The sequence below is a fragment of the Bidens hawaiensis genome, unplaced genomic scaffold (genome assembly GCF_021521415.1).
Source record: "Bidens hawaiensis isolate Kalapana, Puna unplaced genomic scaffold, B.hawaiensis_p1.1 tig00009621_1, whole genome shotgun sequence".
Lineage (NCBI taxonomy): Eukaryota > Viridiplantae > Streptophyta > Magnoliopsida > Asterales > Asteraceae > Bidens > Bidens hawaiensis.
Window position 1 is genome coordinate 516,939 of NW_027491721.1, and position 19,327 is coordinate 536,265.

General features: G+C 34.1%; 2 protein-coding genes across 3 annotated transcripts; one reads left to right on the top strand and one right to left on the bottom strand.

The window, feature by feature from the left end:
• Window positions 1-1,022: 1,022 nt before the first annotated feature.
• LOC143533175 (lysine-specific demethylase JMJ28-like) lies at window positions 1,023-9,265 on the top strand. Of its 2 annotated transcripts, none has more exons than XM_077028032.1 (14): window positions 1,023-1,782; window positions 2,541-2,677; window positions 3,006-3,108; window positions 3,196-3,334; window positions 3,417-3,477; window positions 4,025-4,973; window positions 5,058-5,519; window positions 5,681-5,753; window positions 5,864-5,949; window positions 6,638-6,757; window positions 6,834-6,901; window positions 8,060-8,142; window positions 8,616-8,714; window positions 9,026-9,265. In XM_077028032.1, exons 1-12 carry the CDS (start codon window positions 1,168-1,170, stop codon window positions 8,079-8,081), a joined length of 2,835 nt encoding a protein of 944 aa, XP_076884147.1. In that variant the 5' UTR covers window positions 1,023-1,167; the 3' UTR covers window positions 8,082-8,142; window positions 8,616-8,714; window positions 9,026-9,265. The 2 variants fall into 2 exon arrangements, with proteins under 2 accessions (XP_076884147.1, XP_076884146.1); XM_077028031.1 differs by having other exon boundaries at window positions 8,629-8,714.
• A 928-nt stretch (window positions 9,266-10,193) lies between these two features.
• On the bottom strand, window positions 10,194-15,441 carry LOC143533176 (uncharacterized). Its single transcript, XM_077028033.1, has 5 exons — window positions 15,190-15,441; window positions 13,107-14,310; window positions 11,910-12,170; window positions 11,264-11,419; window positions 10,194-10,417 (listed from the first exon to the last, which is right to left on the bottom strand). Exons 1-5 carry the CDS (start codon window positions 15,195-15,197, stop codon window positions 10,298-10,300), a joined length of 1,749 nt encoding a protein of 582 aa, XP_076884148.1. The 5' UTR covers window positions 15,198-15,441; the 3' UTR covers window positions 10,194-10,297.
• Between the last annotated feature and the right edge of the window lie 3,886 nt (window positions 15,442-19,327).

Genomic DNA, 19,327 nt, shown 5'->3' on the forward strand with positions numbered 1-19,327 from the left:
AGACCCGAAATATGTTTTTAGGGACCCGTGTTTAACACGAATCCTCAGCCACAACCGTCAACATTTTGTTTGCTTTTTTGTTGTAGTCAAGACGCTTATTTAAAGACCAAATGTGATGAAGACACAAGACAAGGATACTACATAAAGACCTGTTAAACTACCCGCTAAAGACTTTGGATCATATCAATTTTGAATATAAAAGTTTGTATTTGTTTAGTCTTGTAAACGTTATCGTACTGGTATATTTCCCATTACTAACGAGAGTATCATTAACGTTTGTTTTATTTTATTTTAAAAAAAAAATGTAACCCATGTCTTACAAGGTCAACGCTCGTGAACACTCGTCCGAAGGCACGACAATGCGGTGATATAAAACCCGTTCAGTTCAATGATCCAACTTGTGAAAGCCATCTACTCGTCTAGTCTCCCATCATTACCGCTTTTCCTCTTAAACTAAATGCTTGGGACATGGATTAAAGCTGTGCCACATAAAACACAAATTCTTTCCCTTAACACTTCATCACAGTCCGCAACTCATTGACACACACATATTAATTTCATTTTTTATACTATTAATCAAACATACAAAAAAACAAAATACAACACACACACACACGGCTTTAATCATGAGAAGTTGGTCTAGTGGTAAGAAGCATGCACTCCCTTAATGAAGACGCATATTTGATTCTTACTTGAGCCAGTTCGAAGGATATCTGGATGAATGAAGAAATCAAGGCTTTAATCTCGGATTCAAACCCGACCGAGAGCCATGATTTACGAATGCCATCCGACTCTCGAGCATCAGGAAAGCAATGTCTAACGATGATCAAGGAGTCGACCTTAAATATATCCTCAAAAATTAGGTTTACACGTGAGATTCTATTCCGTTAAAAAAAACACATGCATAGAATCCGTGACAATTATTCTAAGATACCCTTGGCCTTGACTGTACTCTCACTTTACTCCATCGATATCACAACACAACACAACACAACACAACACAACACAACGCAGCTTTTTAATTTCCCCCTTTTATCCAAAAAACCAAAACCCTCGTTCATCTTCTTCAAAACCCCCAACAAATTCCGATTAAACCTTCAATCTTTTCTCAGTAATCTTCAAAACCCACTAATCTTTACCAAAACCCACCAACAATATCCAAAAAAAATGGCACAAAACGGTGCCGATTTACCAGACGATCTCCGCTGCAAACGACACGACGGTCGGCAATGGCGGTGCCGGCGTCCAGCGGCGGCTGGCCGCACACTCTGCGAAGCACATTGTCTTCAAGGCCGTCTCCGCCAAACCAATCAACCCGTGCCGGAGAGTCTAAAGCTCGACAGACGTAATAATAATAATAGGGTTAATCACAAAAGGGGTAAAACCAAAATTCAAACCGAAATCCATTCAATCGGTTCAACCCCGTCTCGAAAGCGGCGTAAACGGGGCGTAACCGAGGGTAATTCGAAGTCATCGGTGGACATTTCGGAGGATCTTGATGATGCTTTAAAGAAGATGAATTTGAAAAAAGGGGATTTGCAATTGGACTTGATTCGTGGGTATTTGAACCGGCAAATCGAGAAGAAGAAGGGGAAGGAGTCGCCGAAAGAAGATATTGTTAAAGAGTTAAAGTATGGGAGATTGGAAATTTCACAAGGGTCAACTTCATCACCACCTGTTACTGTCAGTAATGTGAAAGTTGGGGCTTCTAGCTCGGGTTCGGTGCGTACACGGCTTTTTAGATCAAAGAACATTGATCGGGTTCCTATTGCCACAATGCAGGTTGTTTTTATATTTTAATAGCATGATTTCATCAGTTTCATACTAATTGTTATACTCCTAATTATGCTTGTTTGTAAGTTATACGGAGTAACTTATAACCTTGATTTTTAGAAGTTTAGGCCCCACAAGGCTATAGGATCCCAAACACAATGCTTTTCGTACGCGAGGCGCAATTTAATTTATATAATTTGTTTATCTATCTCTTATGTTTTTAGCATTGTCTACTGAATATTTGAATTGCAAATTTTTTTATGTGTATTATTTAGTTACTTTTATCACAGTTTTATATATGATGCCGATTATTATATTAATGTATGTTTAAAATATTTAATAAAAAAATTATATATAATAGGCTTGTTTACGCTCACAAGCCAGCTCGAGCTCGATGAGTGAAGCTTGGGCCCGTTTACTAAACAATTTTTTTTTAACCTCAAGCTCGTTTAAGCTCGGCTTGATTCAAGTTTTTAGCGGAGCAACTCACGTGCGACTTGGCTTGTTTACACCCCTACACGTGCCTTTAGTGTACTTTTTAAAACCAAGGTTATAACATTAAACTTTTTTTTATGTATTGCTACAATAAGGGATGTTGTTATTAACATAATTGTAAATGATTTATGTTCTTTTATAAGTTATAATCTAAATTTCATTCAAAATGTTTTTATTGCTTTCATTTTATCGTTGTGTTGAGCTTTACTTATTTGAACATAGTTTGTTATTTTGCTAAGGAGATTTGAAGCGTTTTTGTCGTTGTTGTGTAGATTTTACCAGATATTAAAGCTGCTGTGAAAGCTGCAACAAAGAAGTGCCATTGGTGTCGGATGTGTAGCTATCGCGTTCTTGTCAAATGCTTGAATTGCAAAAAACACTTTTTTTGTGAAGATTGTATCCGTGCGAGGTTTGTTTATTTATATATAGGACCAGGATCATTTCAGAACTTTATAATATTTTAAAAACTATAGGAACTTTTAGCAACTAATCATTTTTTTTATGTTTATCTATTATATTAAAAATATAGTTTGAGGGTAGCTTTGTCTTTTTATTACATGTACTTTTTATGATTACAAATATGTAAATTGGCTATTACACTTATGCAATCATCTGATTACATGTTATAAATGACAAAACTACCCTATGTGTGTGTGTGTATAACTATATAAAATATGCCATTATAAAAAAAGGATATAAAAGAATAATTAAAAATCTGGTTATTTGAATAAAATCAGGTCTCATGATAAGGCGGAAGTCAAGAAACAGTGCCCTGTTTGCAGTGGAACGTGCAGCTGTAGTGTTTGTGAACACGGAAAGTCAAAAGAAGTCAAAACCAAGGTTTGGTTGGAACCCACTTATGACATGTCAACGTTGTTTTGTACATACTAATAGAGTAATAACCACTCTACTTCTGTTGCATTCCAGGATCTTGTTGTTTACAGTGACGAGGAGAAGTTTGACAAAAATCAACAACTTTTATACATGATTCATTTGCTCCTTCCATTAATTGAACAAATAAATCAAGAAAAGTACATTGAGATGGATATCGAAGCTAAAATCAAAGGTAGATGATACGTTTTTTTCATCTTTATAACTAATGATCGAAAACAACAGTTGCATTAATTTTTTTTTTGTGAAAACTTTAGGAAAAGACCACACCGAGCTACAAATTCATGAGGCTATCGGCTCTCCAGAGCAGCAATGTTGGTAAATTACCTTTTTACCCTTTCTCTGTTATCAGTTAATAGGGGTGCAAACACTTAGCTCGCTTTGACTTACGAGACCTTGAGCTTGGTTCAACTCGATTCGAGTTCTTTTTCTAAAACGAGCTTGGCTCGGTTATTATGTATTAATAATTTTATATGCAATTTCTAATTATAGGTTTTATACATATCATAATGTATATTATTTAGTTATGCTATATTTTTTATATAATACATATTATTATGTCAAAATATATTCAATACAAGTTATATGAATAATTGGCTTGTTTAAACTCGCGAGCTAGCTTGAGCTAGATAAGTGAATCTCGGGCTTGTTTGTTAAATAAGGTCTTTTTAAGGCTTGGGTTCACTTATGCTCGTCTTTGTTCGAGCTTTCAACGAGCCGATCTCGAACAGGTCACTACCCGTTGGCTCGTTTACACCAACTAAAACCCAATAGGTTGAAATGACCCCTTTCATTTTTTAAGATTATTTTCAAGGTTTGACGAAGGTCAAATGTTGGAATCATTAAACATTTTTATTTTTTGCAGTGGTTTTTGCAAAGCTTCCACTGTGGATGTTTACCGAAGCTGTGAAAACTGTTCTTACATTCTTTGTTTATCTTGTTGTCGGGAATTTCGTGAGGGACACTTACACGGGGGTTTTAAGGATTTTAAAAATACAAGCACTAATAAAGGTAACTCTTTATGGAATTGGAAAACTAGTGTAGACGGAAGTATAGGATGCCCACCAAAGAATTTAGGTGGTTGTGGTGACGGTAGTCACGGTTTAGTTTGTCACCCACCTTTCGATTCGACAAAAGATCTTGAAAAACTTGCAAAAGAAACCGTTTGCGATCGCAAGTTCACAACTATATTCGATCTTGATTTTTTATATTGCACATTGTGTGACGAAAATGACAAAATCGATGGTGAAAGTGAAATACTGATTAACAAGATTTTGCGTTTCTCAACAAAAGAAGATCTCGGTGACAAAAATGTTGAACATTTCACAAAACATTGGGTCAAAGGTCAACCTTTGATTATTCAAGATGTGATCAAGAGTAATGTAGAGTTGAGTTGGGATCCTATTTTCATGTTCTTCATGTATCTTGATAGAAGTGTGAAATCAAGAAATGATAAAGAAACGAAATCGAAAAATATCTCGGATTGGTTTGAGGTGAAAACGGGTAGGCAACAGATATTTATGGGCGGGAAAACACACGCGAACGTGTGGAATGAGAAGTTGAAGTTTAAAGTTTGCTTATCTTCTAGAATCTTCCAAGAACATTTTCCAAGTCATTATGATGCTGTGATGCATGCTCTACCACTTCAAGAGTATACGAATCCATTAACAGGTGTTCTAAATTTGGCGGCTAACGTGCCACCTGAAAGTCAAAATGTGGACTTGGGTCCTTTTGTTTACCTCTCGTATGGTAAACCTGAAGATCTTATCGAGGGTGATTTTTTATCGAAGTTATGCTATCATGCGTATGATATGGTACGTATTTAAATTTTAAATGCTCCAACGTATTTAGGTAAAATAAGTCAAGTTGGTTGGTATGAAACTAGTTACTTGATACAGGTTAATATTCTTGTGCATGCTACCGAACTTCTAATTCCCGAAAAGAAGCTTAATAAAGTAAAGATCTTGTTGAAGAAATATAGTTCAAAAGATCATAACGAGTCTTCAAGGAAGAATCAAAATAAAAACATACTTGATGAAACGTGTGGGAAATCATCGTTTAGTAGCGAAGTAACTCAACAATCGGAGTTAGAGGATAACACAAATGAAGAACTGACTCAAACTCCCAATGATGATGATCTGTGTGTGTTTTCTGACGATGATTCGAGCAATTGTGATTCGGATGATGAAGATTTATGTGATGACGAGTCTGAAAGTTGTTCTAGCGGTAATGAAGGGAAGGTTGTTGATACTTGTGGGGCCCAATGGGATGTTTTTCGTAGAGAAGACGTGGACAAACTTGTTGAGTTTCTTACAAAGTATTCCGACAAGCTTAATTCATCGTGTTGCTCTCCCCAAAAGGTATCATTTTAATTAGTAAATAAAACATAAAACACAATTCTGGTGGTGTTTGGATGTGTCTTTCAAGACATGCATCCAAACACCCTATAATCAGTTTATACTTACATCCAAACACTCCCTTGAATAAACTATCAAAGTGATTACTTAACATTGTAACATAGGTTGTTCATCCGATTCATGATGAGAGCTTTTATTTGAATGCTTTCCATAAAAGGTGTCTTAAGGAAGAATTTGGTAAGTGTTATTCTTGCACGTTATTACAAAGTAATTTCTAGAAGGTTTTTTGAATTCGACTTAGTTCCTATTTCCGTAATTTTATTATCATTATTAACATTATTAACCAGATGTGGAACCATGGACATTCGATCAACATATTGGTGAAGCTGTTATTGTTCCGGCTGGATGTCCCTATCAAGTTAAGAAAAGCAAGGTAGAATCTTTTTTTTATTGCTGTCTTTCACTAAAAAGTTATGAAGATTATCAGTATCCTATCAACAGTTCTAAATGTAAGCAAATTGTTGAATCACATACATACTATGGTTATTATTATATATTTTTTTTTAATTTTGATTATTTGTTTTCTAAGTGAAAGGGTAAAAAAGTAAGTGATATTTTATTTATATGTTTTGTTTTTTTATTATTAAGGGGTAGTTTAGTCATTTAACACCCTTTTAACAGAAAAACTTAAACGCCAGTTAGTAAAAAAACGTAAGTTGTTATAGCTTTTCAAATAAAGTAACATATATCTTACTTTTTTAATTTATTTGATTTTAAATAAGCAATGTCTTTTGTAGGCCTGTAAACGAACCAGCTTCAGTGAACAGTTCATGAACTGTTCAGTGGAAGTTCGTTTATTCTATGAACGAACACGAACAAATATATATTTTTTTTTGAGTTAAACAAACGAATATGAACATGTCTCGTTCGCTCATTTAGATTTGTTATTTACATTAATTTATTTTCGTTAGGTTACGTTTGTTTAAGATCGTTTTTTTACTGAAAGTTATGAAGATTATGAGTATCCTACCAACAATTGTGGATGTAACCAAATTGTTGAATCTCATAAATACTATGTTTTTTAAATTTTCATTTACTTACTACTATTATTGTGTATGCAGTCTTGTGTTAATGTGGTCTTTGAATCCATATCACCCGAAAGTGCATCCGTGTGCTTAAAGTTGAGTGATGAAATCCGCCAACTTCCTGTAACTCACAAAGCAAAAGGAAAAATGATAGATGTAAATCTTCTAACACTTTAGTTTAAAGTTATTCTCCATATTTTGAGTGTTATATTAATTTCTTGAACGGTTTCAGGTCAAGAAAATGACTATACATAGTGTTAACGCTGCGGTTGAAGAGATTCACAAGGTTTCACAAGTAAAGTAAGAGTCTTTGGGTAAATATATATTTTATTTAAGAAAAAATAACTTAACTTTGTGACGGGTTTTCATGACTGATATAATCTTGGTTATATGTATTTTTAGAGAAAAAAATCGACTTTTGTTTATGAATAAAGATTGGATGTGGCAATATTGACCCATTTAGTTAGTAGATCGTCTTGGATTATTTTTTAATTGTCAACATGCAAATGGTACACTCTAAAAGTTAAATTATAATCAAGACGGTTTTAGATCGTTAATATGGACAAAATGTATCAATATTTAGTAATTACTCTTTTGACCCGTTAAAATACAACTATTAAGTGTCTTTTGCTAAGTTAAGAAAACCTGTCAAAAGTCACCCAAAGTGTATTTATTTATTTTGGAATTTAATCCTGAAACAGGTCATAAAGAAAGTTGAAGGGGTTAAAGTGTTTTTATTAGTATGCATATTTTATATATTCTTCGAAAGTTTTAGGTTTATCGGGTTATTAGTGTGATTATTGTGCATGTTTATTTGATTAGTTTGAAAATCTAGAAGTTAGGAGTTTGAATTCGAGTGTGTTTAGGTTAAATAATCAGCTTTTTAATAAGTATTAGTTTGTGTATGAAATTCCAAAAAAAACAAAAAAAAAACAATATGTTTGCAGGTTGACCAAGTCACCAAACATGCATAAAAAAGTTACCTATTTCGCTGTTATAGTTAAAACTAAATATAATGTTCTAATTTCAGAATCAGTGACAAAGTTAAGTGTCTTTTGCTAAGTTAAGAAAACCTGTCAAAAGTCACCCAAAGTGTATTTATTTATTTTGGAATTTAATCCTGAAACAGGTCATAAAGAAAGTTGAAGGGGTTAAAGTGTTTTTATTAGTATGCATATTTTATATATTCTTCGAAAGTTTTAGGTTTATCGGGTTATTAGTGTGATTATTGTGCATGTTTATTTGATTAGTTTGAAAATCTAGAAGTTAGGAGTTTGAATTCGAGTGTGTTTAGGTTAAATAATCAGCTTTTTAATAAGTATTAGTTTGTGTATGAAATTCCAAAAAAAACAAAAAAAAAACAATATGTTTGCAGGTTGACCAAGTCACCAAACATGCATAAAAAAGTTACCTATTTCGCTGTTATAGTTAAAACTAAATATAATGTTCTAATTTCAGAATCAGTGACAAAGTTGAGTAGAGACCGAGAGTTACAAGTGAACATTACCTGGCTTATGATCAAATTACGTCACGCGAAACAGGTTCTTTTTTTTAGCCCTTTGAGGAATTATTTAAAACAAAAAAAAATCTATAGATATAGTCAATGTTTGTGTTCTGGTGTGAAATCAACTTACTTTTTCTGCTGATACAAACACGGAATCCAGAACACAAAATGTGGCATTTAATGCTTTATGTTTTATATGGAAAACCATGTTTACTAATTAATGCAGTTTTAATTAAAGTATTAATCATTTTTGAGTGCTTGGTTTAACTGATTGTGATTATAAGATTTTTATAATCTGGGTAGGTCATAGGTGTAATAAAGTTTGATTCTTTAATAGATTTTTATTCTATAAATCTGTAATTCTTGGTTCTGTTTATTAAGGTTTCAAAATGGGATAAATGTAACTATCCAGTTATCCAAACACCCCCATAGTGTCACACCGCCTTTAAATCGGGTCTTAAAATTATGACATGTTTATTTGGATACTTGGTTAAATAATATCTAAATTAGTTTACTATTGTAGGTGTTGTGGGCCCTTTTTGATTTCGCATTTTGAAAAGGATGTTTGAGGAATTTGAATCGGGATTGAATGAAGTCGGTGATCAGCAGGTATTTTTTTTGTTCTTTGACTTTGAAAGTCAAACTAGTATTTACTTTGATCGCAAACTCTTGTCGGTTTCCTTTTTGCCTTTGACCAGTTTTTAGATTTGCATTCTTGAAACATTCATCTAATTATCGTGACTTGAAGTTGCAATAATCTCTAAATAAACAAAATATGCTAGTTATTCAGTAATAAGATTTTTACTAGCTATAGTAGCTACAACAAAAATTTGTTATTTAAGGGCAGAGCTTACATACACCAATTACAAGTTATACGGGCCGCATACATTTTTTTATAAAGTTTGATTTTGTTATTGCAGGTAATAATAAAGCCTACAAGTTCTTGTTTCTATAGGACTCTCATTTGCAACTTTGATCACAACCAAAAAAATAAACATTGGATTATAATCAACCACAAGATAACTCTTGAAGAAAACCAGCTTAACCGCTTCTCCAAAATCTCTACTTTTATCCTCTAGTGTACAGTTCAGTTCTGATTCAGGATCCTTAAAACTAACAGACTTGCTGCGCTAGTTTAACCATCTTGTTCTTTGTTAGTCCGTTTTGGCGTTTTGGTTTTTAGCTTCAACGTGTCAGGTAAATTTGATTTTAGATTTTAATTGCATTTGTTGTTCGTTTTTCTGCTCTTTGTGATCGTTAAATAGGTTATCGTAAGATCGCTGATCATGTGGTGTTAACTATTTCATCTTCTATAATAAAGTAATACCGTAACAATAAATCAATAATATTTTAGTGTGGATGAAAGTTTATTTTAGATATTTTAATTTTGCCAACTCTATCCAAGTCAGTTTCTTTGATCTTTTAGAGATTCTTGCAATTTTTGTGTTAACCACCTGGGCACTAGAGCCAATGTGAGTCGGATCGCTTAGCCATGCTATGCATGAATCATGATCAGCTCCAAAAACGCTTACGAACATTAAAAAATAGGACATGAAACTCATATCAAACTTAGACGTAATTAATTAGCTTTTTTAATTGCTTGTCAGGCCAGAACTACCCTAACTTAACTAGCTTTTTAATCGCTTGTCGGGCCAAAACTACCCAAGCCGTCAAACTGCCACTATCATAAGTTAACTCGATACACGACCCGGACACAAGTCCTGAGTAGCAATTTCTTTACTCTCTATCACTATATCCTTTGATCTAAAACTCCCCACAAGATGACTTTTAAAACCAACTTATATAGTTAAATACATGTGTTAAACTAGTCAAGCCGACACTCGGAAGTGACTTCAACGTCTCATCTCTTTCCCCAAGACAGCTTACCGCTGCACCACCCCTTGAAGGTTAAATTTTACTCATTTCAGTTTACAACCGGTAATAAGAATGAACTTTTATCGGTTTTGACTTTTGACCCATCACAGCCCGTTTAAACAAGACAAAACGAACAAACAAAAGGTATCGTTTGTGTGATATCTATCACTAGTATTGTACTTTCATGAACTTTTTAGGTTCATTGACAAAATTTTCTTTCAAAAACTGTTTGATCACCGCATAATTGTGGCAAGATTAAACACATCAAGACATTTTAGACACTATAAACACTCGGTTTTACAAAATCTTTTACTACTTTAGGGAGCCATTAACCCTTCTATTGTGTAAGTTAATGACTTTGCCCAATCTTCTTTGAGTAACAACGTTTGTAGCGTATGCATCACATCATAATCCGGATCCAGTTTCCTTTGCCAACCCTGCAATAAATTTAACACCAAATCAAAAGCCATTTTTTTAATATAATCTGATTTCTTGAATTTGAGCAAACTAAGAGGTATGCATTAATTATACTACAATCCAAATCGGCCCGTTTCAGTTTTAAATAATACACTTTGGCAACATGTGACCCTTTTGGGCCATTTGACCAGTTTCCATTTTAAGCTATTTTTCTAATAACATGACACAAATTCGGGGATGTTCAAAAAGCTCGTAGTTAGCTAAGAAAAGGCTCGTTTGTAAAGGAGCTGAGTCTGAGTCTGGGTCCAAGCTAGGGTTGGCTCAGCTCGTGGCTCACTGGATTCGCTCGTTCAAATTTTAAGATACATATAATAATAACATACAAAATTATCGAGGAAAGAAAACAAAAATAATACATGTAATATTTGAATCTACCTTTCGATCTTTAAAAAATAGTAAAACAAACAAAAACAATACATATGCGTACGTTAAAAAGTTAAATTTTTGTCTTCTATATATGAGTATGTGTAGAGAAATTTAAAGAGCTGCCTCGCTTCTTATTTAACGAGGAGCCACGAGTTGGCTCAAGCTTCTTACAAGATGAGGTCGAGTTTGACTTTTTAGCTCAATAAAATAAACTAGCCAAGCCGAGCTGGCTAGTTTAAATTCAAGCTCGAGCCCGAGTTCAAGCTGGCTAGGCTCGTTTAAAGCCCTAACCCAAAATCAATTAATTCATGAAGAAAACGGGTCAAAATTGACACAAATCCCGCAAGAAAAAACCATGCTTTTGCATAACATACCAAACTTCCATCCTATTTAAAATTGCATAAGATGAAATAATGATAAAAATATTAATAACAACATACCTCGAGAACCAAAGTTGTAACCATCACAGTACACACATTTCCATCCACATTGACCCGATGGCGCCTCACTTGCTCTAGCAACTGATGCATCGCATCCGCCGGGTGAACAAGATCGCCTTCGGGAGTACCCCAAAAGTCAAACGCTTCTGTTACTTCCTATTAACACAAAACATCCAAATTAAACAACATTTACTAGCAATTAAAAATAAAATACAAATTACATTATATTTAGATACAATTACTTAGATGGTCTCTGTGCTATGTCCATATTGCAAGTTTGGTCCTTAAGTTTGATATTAAACTTATGGGAATATGGTCCCAACTATTTCAAAAGTGTGACACGGATGGTCCTAGGAATTAAATGAACTTTAGTTTTTCTAGTTAAGTGCGTGTGAAATGACTAAAACTCCCTTACTGCTAAAAGACAAAATAAAAAGATGAGGGACACACCTCTTTTTTTGTCTTTCAGCAATAAGGGTATTTTAGCCATTTCACATGAACTTAACCGGAAATTAACTCCCATCCATTCCAAGGACTATCCGTGTTACACTTTCGAAATAGTTGAGACCATACATGTAATTTTTCAAACTTACGGACCAAACGTGTTGTATGGACATACCACAGGGACTATCCGAGTAGCACTTACTTTTATAAAGGCTTGAGGGTTAGGACAGTTTTGTTGCCTTGAGAGCCTTAATGTGCATTTTGCTACAGTAGCACCGTCTCTACGAGCAACCGCCTTGAAAAATTCTAACAAATTAATTCTGTCATTCTTTGAAAGCTCAGCTGTCATGCCTACATCAAGAAATACGACATGTGGCTTTGATTTAAAGATTCCTTTACGCGAAGATTTGTTTCGTACGAGGATGTTTCCGGGATGCATGTCCGCATGAATGAAGTTATCAACCTGAAACAAGACAACTTTTTTAAAATGAAGTTAATAATCAATGCGTTAATATGATTACAAAAACAATATTATGGAGGTTGCATGCATTAAAATATATTTTGGGGACTTTTAACCTATTTGACTCGTTCCCCTTTAGCAAATTATTTTGAGTTGGCCCATTTAACCCGTTTGAGATAAAAACATGAACCCAATTGACCAATTCATAAAAGCCACCAACTTTACTAATTATCAGCTTGTTAAAAGCTCCAGTCGGGCCGAGTGTAATGAGCTAAAGCCCGAGTCTAAAATAAGATTGCTTGATAAACAAGCCCAAGCCCGAGCTTCACTTAGCGCGCTCAAGCTGGTTCGCGAGCCTAAACATGCCTATTATAACTTTTATTTCATGTATGTAACTATATTGATGTGATCATTATTATTATATATATAATTATGATAAAATAATTATAAAACATATACTGTGTAATATATAAAGTTTTAACTGTAAATATATATAAAATGCAATTAAAAATGTACGCAAATTAACTATTTTAACTAATAACTAATAAACGAGCCTAAAAATAAGCTTGTTTTGATAAACGAGCCCGAGCTTCAGTTATCATGTTCAAGCTGGATGGTGAGCCTAAATGAGCTTATTATTGATAGAAGTTTTATTTAATATATATTTATATAATAATAATAATTATTGTTATCATATATAAAATAAGGATATAATAACTAACAGACATATATTATGCTATATACAAAACTGTAATTAAAATGGTATATAAACTAAATTGTAACTAATGAATGAGCCAAGCTCATGCTTGAAAAATAACTGACGGTCCCAGCTCGAAACTAACCGAGCTCGAGCCGGTGAGCTCGGGCTTGGTTCGGCTCATTTATGGTTAATGACCATGTAAACAAAGGAGTGAAAGCATTAGAGCTAAAAAATGTTACCAAAAGCATCTTCAAAAGTGCATGAGTCCCAATATGAGCAAGAGAACTCTTCAACCGTTCGTGTCCTTCAAGTTCATCAACATAATACGAAACACTCTCTCCTTGCTCAAACGTTTCCACCAAAACCGCAGGATGCACAAGCGGATACACCGGTTTCGGAAACGAAACATCTCTCCATCTTCTAAAATTGTAAATAAACCGACTCAAATGAGCCGCTTCACGCGCAAGATCCACTTGAGACATCATAAAAACAGCAAATTGTTGCACACTTTCATCCAATCTCAACCATTTCAAAGTTGGAATAAATCTTGAAACTTTTGCCACCACATTAATAATCTCAAAATCTCGTTTAATCGATTCACCAACTCCCGGATGTCTAACTTTAACCGCAACCACCAAAGGCTTTATCGCCTTCCCACGATACTTATATCTCAAAACCGCTCGATGAATTTGAGCAATGCTTCCGGAAGCTACCGGAACCTCTTCAAAATCATCAAAAATTTCGGATATTTTACGTCCAAACGCCTTCTCAACCGTCTTTTTCGTGTAGGAAAAGCTATGCTCGGGTGCTTGTGTGTGAAGTTTAGAAAGCTCGGTGCACAAGTCCCGAGGAAAAAGGTCGGGTCTTGTTGCAGCCCATTGACCCCATTTGATAAAAGCAGGACCCGCTATTTCTAACGTGCGTCTTACAAGTTGTAACCAGTTTTTTCTTGATGAGTGACCAAAGTACTCTGCAAACGGGGCGGTTGCTATAGTTGGCGAGAATAAGATTGCTAAATATATAGCTCGGGTTAATAATATTATCCCTTCAAATAGTGAAATGATTGATGATATCAAGAATGCGTGTCCGTCTTCTGCGTGCGTATAAAGACTGTTTCTTGGTTGAAAAGATTCAAGATTTTGGCCCGTTTGTGCAAATGCTGCATTCCCGATCACAAATGCATATACACCGGGCATAACCACATACGAACGGGTTATTGCCAAGCTAAATGCTTGAGAAATCTTACTTATAGAAGAAAATGATTTCTGGGAAATTGTTTTCCAAGCAATCTGAGCATGATGTGTCACTCTCTCATTAGTCGGGAAAACTGAATAATGTCTATTGATGGAATACAAACTGTTTGCTCTATCATCTGACTGACTTCTACGATTGTTTGTTCGAATGGACTGCGCCATTCGTTTAATGTCTCTGACCACCAGGATCCTGTTAGGATAAAAACATCAGCTTTACGGCTTTAACAAATACTAAACACCAGTGAATGATTTACATTATTAATGCATTAGAACCAAAATCCGGAATTTCCGTTTTTTGAGTTTTCGACACTTGTTCTATTTCGGTTTTTTCAGTTTTGCCGTTTGGGCTTAAATGTTTTGGGACGAAAAAAGAAATTGACATAAAATAATGAACTTGAGCCTAAGTCTTTTTGTTAACTAAAAGTTAATTGCTTATTACACACTGGGCTAAAATATTTGGGTTACACTATTTATTAACTTCTTATAATTTACTTCAAATTCAAAATTAAAACCGAAGATCCATGAATTCAGTTCAGTTTTCTTGGTTTTAGTTACATGCGCAACCGAAACCGAAGCTTAAACATTAGTGGATGACCACCTGGGGTGTGAATGGGTCAGTTTTGCCTCGAACCGAACTACAAACCGAAAATTCTGTTTTTGAGTTTTTGAAAACTGTTCGGTTTTTTCATTCTGCCAAATTTTTTGGGCCGAAATACGAAACTGGCATAAAATAACGAATTCGAGTTCTTTTTTTTTTTGTTAACTAAAAGGTAAAAACTATTTGATCATTACACATTCGGGTTACACTCTTTATTATTAACTTCTTATAAGTTCCATAAATTCGGTTCGGTTTAATCAATTGAACAAATAAACTCACAAATCATGAAAATTTGAACAATTTATGCACAGAAAAGATGTATAAAGTGAAACCCACATCTTAATTACAGTATTGATTGATATGATTGGTTCAATCGAATCAATAATATGAAAACCCAGATTGTATAACAAGAAATTGAATCGATTTAATAATAACTGGTGGAATTTGAATAAAGAATAATCGAAATAGAACCTTGACATGGTGACAATTTGTGGGTGTTTGATTCCCGTTGATCATCTGAACACGAATCTAATTGAATCTGATTCAAGATTTGTTCTTCTATATGGTTTTGATTGATTGAATTTAACAATGGCGGATTTTGGATTTGAAATGACAAAGAGAACTCAAGCCTAAAAGGTTAATGGAACCGAAACTAAAACCGAACCGAAACTGGTTATTAACCGGTATTGAAGAAACCGGTTCCTAACTGACGTTTATGAACCGGATATATTTTTGAACTTTACTGACTACTAATTGGTTAACCGAAACCGATTACATTATACCCCTTTGGTTGTTTTCTAATGACACATATACTTGTTTCTAGCTTTAGGATTCTGGTTAATGTTTTCAATGAATTTAATTTACCAAGATTACCACAAAGAACAACGGATTTTAATGAAAAATCTCATATTATCTATAAGATTACTTCTAAGTTCTAATAATCTATTATCGGTTTTCTACATGAACCTTTTCATCTTGAGGGTTCGGGTGAATCGATTTTTTTAACATTTGGGTTTAGGATTTCTTACGGAATCTTTTAATATTAAAGATCGAATCTGTGGTAGTGTGAAGGCGAAGAATGATAAAATAGCTAAACGAAAAATCTTAATGCAAAATCATATATTCGTCTAAGGATGTTACATATGCAAATCATTCCTATTGTTTTGAAATAATATAATTTGTGAAATGGAACTTGTACATGTATTTAATTTGATACAAAGTTTAGTTACCATTGTTAATATGTCATGTGAATATGTGAACACAAATGATGATGTCCCTTTTTCTTGTTCTCACAAGTCAATTGCCCAAGCCCAATTACTCCATTTCCATTATCAAAGTTGGGCCTTCAAATCAAAAGCCCATAATTGGTAACTTTATAAATACTTAAATAGTCACGTACTCACGTACGTATTCACTTTATATTCAAGTATAATCACTGATTTCTTACGACGTAAAAGAACAATTCAATATTTTGAAAGTAAAATAGATGTATACAAATAAAGTAGGTAATTGAGAAACATTTGCCTATTAAAAGAAGCAAAAAGTTGATTCTACTTGACCAGTTTAACTTTAAAACTGGTTAATCTTAGTACAACATAAACACAACTCATTTTATTTAATATGTTACATAAGTCAAACCAACACATGATAAACTACTTATTAACACGAGTCGATGCGAAATAGTATTCTCATATCATTTTCACACGTAGTGTTATCCTTTAATGTCAATAAACACTCAAGTGGCGTTTTACCTCTAAGACCCCATTTGAGGTGAATTTAGTTGACCAACCGGAAATCGCATTATCTTCATCGTATTTTACTCTATAATTTTAACTAAAAAACATGTTTTCAAAATCCATCTCTCAATTTGAAAAACCCCTCACATCTCATTCACTATTTATTTTTTACTCTTTTTCTTACTCACAATATTATTGTTCTCGGTTTTGTACACTCGCATAAATGAAAAACTACTATAGAACTTTATAATTTAGAGTTTAGAGAAGTAAAATGGTGAAAGGGATTAGAGTGTGTTTTTGAAAGAATATTTTTTATTTTAAAGATAAGGGAGAGTGATGGATAAGTTCTCGGTTTTGTACACTCGCATAAATGTTAATACTCTTAAGGGTCGGTTCGAATGACATATGGGTGAAGGGACGAATGACTTTAATCCCATGTTTGAACCCGATAGGGGGCGAAGGTTTACGGATTTCATTCGGTTTCCAAGCATCATGGGGGCACAGTACCACGGCGGTCAAGGAGTCAACCTTGGATATGATCCTGAAAGAATAGGTTTACACGCGAGATCATCTGCCGATAAAAAAAATCAATAATTATAAGTTCTATTGAATTTTGATAAGATGTATGATAGTCAATAATAAATGATATCGCCAAAAAGTTGACCAGTGAAGTTAGTAAATGAAAAGCTAAACGAATAAAAGGAACATGAATCAACATAATGATATGAACATGAGCATCAAAACCTAAAGTCAAAAAAAATATTTTTGTTTTATTTAACAGAAAAAAATAGACAAAAACAAAAGCATTCTTTTTAGATTTGAAAAAAAATGGCAAATAATTTGCTATAATAAAACTTATTTGTGAATGTAAATATAAAAGTAGACAGCTATATTTTACTTTCCTCGAATTAGTATCTAATTAAAGACCTTATTTTAATTTCAAAAATCTTCAAAAACATTTTTAAAAACAGATACTAAAACAAAACTCATTAAAAAAACTAATTAAATGTTATTTTGAATATATGAGAAAGTTAGCGTACAAATCAAATCAACATATTAACTGTGCGAATCAAGTAGTGTAACTATACATACAATTAGTGTAATTAAGTAATTACGCCGTAGTGTAATTACACTATGCTGTAATTTACACTATAATTACACTATTACTATGTTGTATATGTAATTACACTACTTGATTTACAAAATCAACACATTAATATGATTTTTATTTGATCTAGGCCCTTTGAATATAAACCTAATATCCATATTGTGTCTTAAATTATATGTCATAAGTGCATTAATGCATACCACCAATTCAACACACGGTATATCAACATCAAATTTAAATTTGGGACTTTCATGTTACTGTTTTTAAAATGATCATCATTTAAAGAAGTATACATCCCCCACAATATCATTATTATCGTGTAAAATAGAGATATAGTCAATAATAAAATATCTTTAAAATAAAGAAAAAAAGGACACATGTATGTAATACATATCAGTTATCAGTTTAGCAAAGAATGCGAAAACTACATAACACTCTTGTGTATAATGCTTGGTAAATATATCATAAGTTACATAGTCGCATTCTGTATTCCAATTAAAACAAAAGATATGCGATTTTAACATAACACCAATTGTAAGTCTAAAATTGTATTACTTTCATAGCATACGTACGTACATTGCTTGCCAGATGTTACGAGAGTTAAATAGGGTGAATAAACAGTTGTATAGTTGTCTTATGTACCACGTCCAAAACAAAAGGTATAGTCGTGCATTTCTACTACATCACAAACTTTAAGTACACAATTTTGAGATTAACACAATGCACATCAAATTATATGTAATAATCATGATGAAAATTATCAAAACTAAAGCAAAACAATATAAATGATTCTCTAAAATTTGCTCAATAATAAACACATGTGCATGAAAACAAAAACGAGTAAACGATTCTCTATAATTTGCTTAATAATAAACACTTGTGCATGAAAACATAAATGCAAAGAAAAGACATGAACCAACTTTTAAGTTCACCTTTTTCCTTGGACGGTGAAGAAACACTAACCGGACCCCGGACGGATTACTGGTAACCTGGGGGTTGGAGAGATGTTTCCCACGAGGGGGACCCTTGGAAGATGGTTCTTCTGATAACCTGCAAAACAGACACCGTGAGCTCGTCACTGAGAAGGGGGGGTTCCTCCTTGTGACCACCCTCCGGCGTGAGAATCAGACTAGATTGCTCTTTAAATATAAAAGTATATTAAGAGATTGCTAGGGTAGATATCAGGTATAATATGATGATAATGTAGTAAGATATGTTGTCCTCGATGATCATACCATTTGGGGTATTTATAGCCGAAGGTAGGTTTCCAAGGAGGTATGGCCGGCTGCAACAGTGTTCCTGTTCATCAACAGTAGCCTACGCACGTGCCCTGCTGGTAGTTGGTGGGTAGGCAGCGGCTGATAGTGACCAGGCCTGCTGTATACTATTCCCTTTCCACCAACTGCCGGCTACGCACGTGGTATGACAGTAGTTGGTGAGTAGGCAGCGGCTTAATAGTGATACAGTACAGGAGCATGCTGCTCGCCATACTGTATCAGTGAGCTGTCGTATCCCTGATCAGATCTTTCGCCCATACCTCGTCAGTACAGTAAAAGGTCCTTCAGTATACAGACTGGCTTATTTGGGCGGGAGTATTCCCCTTCCCGCCTCTGTGCGGGATTGCTCCCGGCTTTGCTCATTCCTTCAGGTGACACTGTGATCGAGAGCTAAGTACCTAGTGCGTGTAGCCATGCTGCGCGGGTGGCCTTCCCTCATGGCTTGTATCTGAGGCTGCGGGAACAGGCGGAGTCCTTCACCATGGGAG

Bases quoted from the DNA above. Each gene is read 5' to 3' on its own strand.
- LOC143533176 (XM_077028033.1), bottom strand. The intron at 12,171-13,106 runs GTAACATTTTTT...GTCTTGTTTCAG, and splicing joins CACTTTTGAAGATGCTTTTG to GTTGATAACTTCATTCATGC. The intron at 10,418-11,263 runs GTATGTTGTTAT...AATTTATTGCAG, and splicing joins TTACAACTTTGGTTCTCGAG to GGTTGGCAAAGGAAACTGGA.
- LOC143533175 (XM_077028032.1), top strand. From the start codon at position 1,168: ATGGCACAAAACGGTGCCGATTTACCAGACGATCTCCGCTGCAAACGA. The intron at 3,335-3,416 runs GTAGATGATACG...TGAAAACTTTAG, and splicing joins TATCGAAGCTAAAATCAAAG to GAAAAGACCACACCGAGCTA. The intron at 4,974-5,057 runs GTACGTATTTAA...TACTTGATACAG, and splicing joins GCTATCATGCGTATGATATG to GTTAATATTCTTGTGCATGC.